The sequence below is a fragment of the Opisthorchis viverrini genome, assembly GCF_000715545.1.
Source record: "Opisthorchis viverrini unplaced genomic scaffold opera_v5_256, whole genome shotgun sequence".
NCBI classification, from domain to species: Eukaryota; Metazoa; Platyhelminthes; class Trematoda; order Opisthorchiida; family Opisthorchiidae; genus Opisthorchis; species Opisthorchis viverrini.
The window spans coordinates 446,555-451,214 of NW_008751912.1; the positions used below are offsets into that span (position 1 = coordinate 446,555).

The window sequence follows — 4,660 nt, forward strand, 5'->3', positions numbered from 1 at the left end:
TTCGGTGTTATCTAATTCTTTCAACATTCTTGGTGTACTTTACCTGATTGTCTTCCTCAGGTAAACTGCATGATAGCACACGTGTTTTTTTGTTGAACTATTGGGGCCGACTCGTAATTCACTCATTACCAACCGTTCCCAAACGCCGTTACTGTTGGCGTGCACGCACATTTTTAGTTGGAACTTTCCCATTGAAACCACACATGGCTGTGCCTACTAATAGGCCACAAGTTATCGATCCCCGATATGATCTACGGCTGTTTCACTCACGTGATTGGTCACGGTCGTCATGATACACCAAACCGCGGTTTGTCTGCTAACAGGCGTGAACCAGCGTGAACGAGCTGGCAGCAAGGTAAAAGATAACATAGTGAAACGGGACCAAACGTTTTATTTACATTGTTCTATTTACGTTCTTTTCACATATCCTAGTGATCATAGGACTAGCAAGGGACATTCTCAAATATCAGATTTTGATACAGATTGTTATAGAAACAGAAAGATGACTGAGAACAGATGCATTGATTATACGTTCCACAAAGTTATTAGACTAGTGGGAAACATTGATAGATGAGTTAAGGTCCGCACTTCGGGGGGCGGGTAGTGTGGAACAAAACAACGGAAGCGGAGGAAGACACATACTCATACAAATGGCAGGGTGGGTTCAGCTTCATTCATTTGTTCAACTTACCGGCCACTGTAAAATTGTTGTTCGCACAGGTCACGTAATCCGTGAGTTAAAGTGTGCGATCCATCATATCGACGGAGTTTACACAAGTATTTGTTGATGGTGGTGAGCAACATAGAACACGATAGTATCATTCTTCACTGATCATGAATGTGTGTGTTGACGTGTGGCGTACTAAGCTTGGGAAAAGCCAAGACTAGCAATTACTCACCAACTGAACTGGCCGTGTAAGGAAACATTGGCAGCATTAGTTTCCAGTTGGATGTCCGGATGGGTGCGGCATGCTGAATTGAAGTTACCAGAGGAAAGTGCTAGTTGGAATGAAAAATGAGGCGTGAACAGCATTAGTTGAGGTATTATTGATGATTACTGGGCAAGAATATTTATTCCATTTGTTGAGTTTATATCAAATCCTCCTCTGCTGATTCCGTTTTCTGCGGTGCAACATATTGGCGAGATGCAGTAGTTTGTCCTTCCCTCGGCGGTGGAGGCGGTGGACCACCGATTCTTGGCTCATTGTCCGGAGGCGTACCACTTTGGGTGCTACCCACTCTGGATGAGGAACTTCCTCCATTTCCACTGAGATTCTGATGGAATAAGCTTAGTAAATCGATTGGCAAGGGGAAGATAATTGTGGAATTCTTTTCATCTGAAATACTACTTAACGTCTGTAAGTAGCGAAGTTGCAGGGCGATGGGGCACTCGCCAATCTCTAGCGCGGCCGCCTTCAGTGCAACCGAAGCGCGTTGTTCCCCTTCAGCAGCTATCACTTTCGCTTTGGCCTCTCTAGCCGCTTCAGCTTCTGCTGCCATGGCACGTTGCAACTGAATAGGCAGACGCACGTCCTTGATATCAACCCGCTCCACTTTGACACCCCATGTTTCCGTTGCTGTATCCAAACAATCTTGCATCAAGTGTGCGATTTGCTCTCTTGCAGTGAGCAACTGGTACAAATCCACCGTACCTAATACATTCCGTAGAGTTGTTTGAGCCAGTAGACGAGTAGACCTGTTCGCGTCCTCCACATTTACAACCGACATTACAGGATCAAAGATCCTGTAATAGACAACAGCATCTACGGCCACAGTGACCGAGTCCTTGGTCAGCACCTCTTGTGTTGGCACATTGAAAGTGAAGGTGCGCAGATCAATTGTTTTCACATTATCTAAACAAGGTAGGATGAATACCAATCCCGGACCTTTTGGTATTTCTGAAACCAGGCGCCCAAGCCGAAACACCACAGCTCTTTCGTATTGTGCTATCACTTTCAAGCACATGAACAAAGAAAAGGGCAAAGTGAGGAGGGCGGCCAGATAGGCCAACAGTTGCATGGCAGCTTCACATCCAAACATACCTTTGTTCCCCTGTTTTTTGTACGAACCACGCTTCCCAAGCCGTTCTGGAACGAGAGAAAATCCTCGAGCCAAAGAAGGCATAGTAGTCGGCACGCGTAGTTGTGTGGATTCGGTTGCGTTATCCGTGCCTGAAACAGGGTTGCCTGAATTATTGTTCCTGCCAATATGTGATGGCCCGTGGGCGGACTTATCGTTGTTTGAATCGACCTGTTGTCCAGACCCCGGGCGAGTGTCTGACGCAAATGAAACGGAAGGCATTGCAGTCTGCTATCAGATCTCGTTGATTGGGGCACGGTTATTTAGGCGTCAACAGGAACGAGGTGCTTGCATAGTTCACTGGATGCACAAATTTTCAAACTGGTCTGGAATGAAGCAGCTGCTTTAGTGCTCGTGATGTGGTGTGCGTGCTTTCCCAACCAAAACAAGGCTATGGTTGGTTTAACACATGCTAGTGGTTTGTACGCCCAGTTTAGTAACTATGACATCCCAGTCCTGCGCTCGGATTGGCTGGATGTTTTCGGTCTATCCAAAACACTGCCCAAAACTCGCCTGTTTATGTCTGCCATACCGACCGCCTGTCCGTCCATCGCTCACCACGCAGGACTGGTCAACACCATTGCTCGGTATGTAGAGGGCTGACCACAAACTAACACACGAACACGGGGATGAAGTGCGGTCGTAGGGATGACTTCGATTATTCGGAAAGCAGATTAGAGAACAGCGTGTAGCGTGTTGAATGCAGTTCATTGAGCTGGAAGACATCACGCTGTGGTGAAGAAGCTATCGATCACACATGGTGTCAAAATGTCGCTTTCCGTGTAATGTGAGCCCTGTAGGAACGGGAAGGGGAACATTTTCTTTTGGGGAAGTGAGGAAATCGGAAGATACTCCTGTCAAATAGAAATGTTCAGCAAACTTTTGTACATTTCAGTGACATGTCTGCGTTGCCCTAAATGTGCGTCACCGACAGAGCATAAGGTTAACGCTACAGTGGTCAGGTATGGACAGTGATATCCGGTTTAAGCTTAGAAGTTAAGTTGACAAAGATAGTTTGTGGAAAATACGGAGAGGCTCTCATTCTCTCTTTTTATTAAGAGGAGACATCACCGTTCAAGGAACTGGGTATACATTAGGTCGTTTGTTAGCCATTAGGACACTGTGGTATACATCACTGAGTACTCCAAATTCCATCAGTATATCTGGATTGTATCGACTGGATTACAGTCCACTGACGAGGGTTTTCATTCAGTTAATAGATCTTCGAGAAAGTCAACCCACAGGAAGCAGAATCTCCACGAAAGTCTAAGAATATGAGTAGAAAATATGCAGGAAATGCAGGACGGCGTGCATGTTGACCAATGCCCCACTGCTCTAGCTGCCAATCTGCCGGAAGTAGAAATAGATATGTTTGACAGAAATCAGATGGCATTTTGGAATTTGGTGAAAGCGTTTCAAATGGGTATAGCTGATCGGCTATTTGATGAGAGCGTTGGGTCAAGAAAGGTGATAGAGTTTGCTAGCAATGAAGTAATACTGGTGAGAGAGCCACGAGAAAATGGTAACTTTACCTCCATCCAGTAACCCAGCTTAAAAGTCAGGACAGAAGAGTTCGTAGGTCCAAATGGAGGAAAGCACGGAGCTTTTCTCCTCAAGGGGGCACAGACTTCAATGGCGGAGGTCGTGCATGCCACAATCGTGGGGATCATGATAGCCATTCCAGGATCCTAAGAGGAGAGTCGCTGGACGGTCCAGACATTTGGCTGAATGGCCCAGCCTTTCTACGATTCCCAGAACACGTGTGGTCAACACTGAACGCTAAATGCCTTGCTGATAGTATATCGAGCCTCAAAATCAGCCTACTGCTTCAAATACTACAGTTTTTTCTTAAGAATTAGCACTTGGCAAACTGCTCTCTTACTATTCCTCACGTACAAGGCTGGAACAAACCATTGTATGGATGACGCGATTCAAATTATACCTCCACGTAAAGTCAAACAAAGGAGAGAAGTTCATGCTCTCACTTAGCGCTCCGCGGCTTCATAAATTGAGAGCAGTAGAATATTCAATAGTGAAACGGTACGCCTTGAACCAGTTATATAATTCCTTCACCGGGAATCAAGTCCCGATGTCACCCAGAATTTGTAGTCACCAAACACGCTAGGTAAATTATCTCTCCAGCACTTCTTGAAGGACTGTCACATGTCGGAAGAAGGCTGCAAAAGAGCTGACATTCCATCCTAATTCCTAGTCGACAGTAACACATTGTTTGATTAGATCCTACCATGAGTTGGAAGGGCACATTAATGCGTCGCATGTCCCAGCTGTTATGCGTCGGAAATTTCTGGTTGTCAAAAGGGCAGCCGCAGTTCAATGGCTTGTACGTGGGTGTTGGCCAGGGTCGGCGAAGCCGGTGAATCAGCTTCTGGAATCCTTACTATTCTGCAGAGTTGAACATGATTACACTTTCCCCGACAGCGGTGTGGATTTTTGTACGCGAGAGATGACAGTCGAGGAAGCAATTTCCTATTTTTTGGGACTCATCCATTACTTATGGCACTTTCCCGTTTTGTTAAGCGTTGGAGTCGAACTAAAACTTTGGTAATTTCCCAAATCCCTG

General features: G+C 45.9%; 1 protein-coding gene across 1 annotated transcript; it reads right to left on the reverse strand.

The window, feature by feature from the left end:
• Positions 1-1,089: 1,089 nt before the first annotated feature.
• Positions 1,090-2,301, reverse strand: T265_09104 (hypothetical protein; the record flags this gene model as incomplete). The annotated part of the gene is made up of 1 exon (XM_009175092.1): positions 1,090-2,301. One exon carries the CDS (start codon positions 2,299-2,301, stop codon positions 1,090-1,092), a length of 1,212 nt encoding a protein of 403 aa, XP_009173356.1.
• Positions 2,302-4,660: the final 2,359 nt, after the last annotated feature.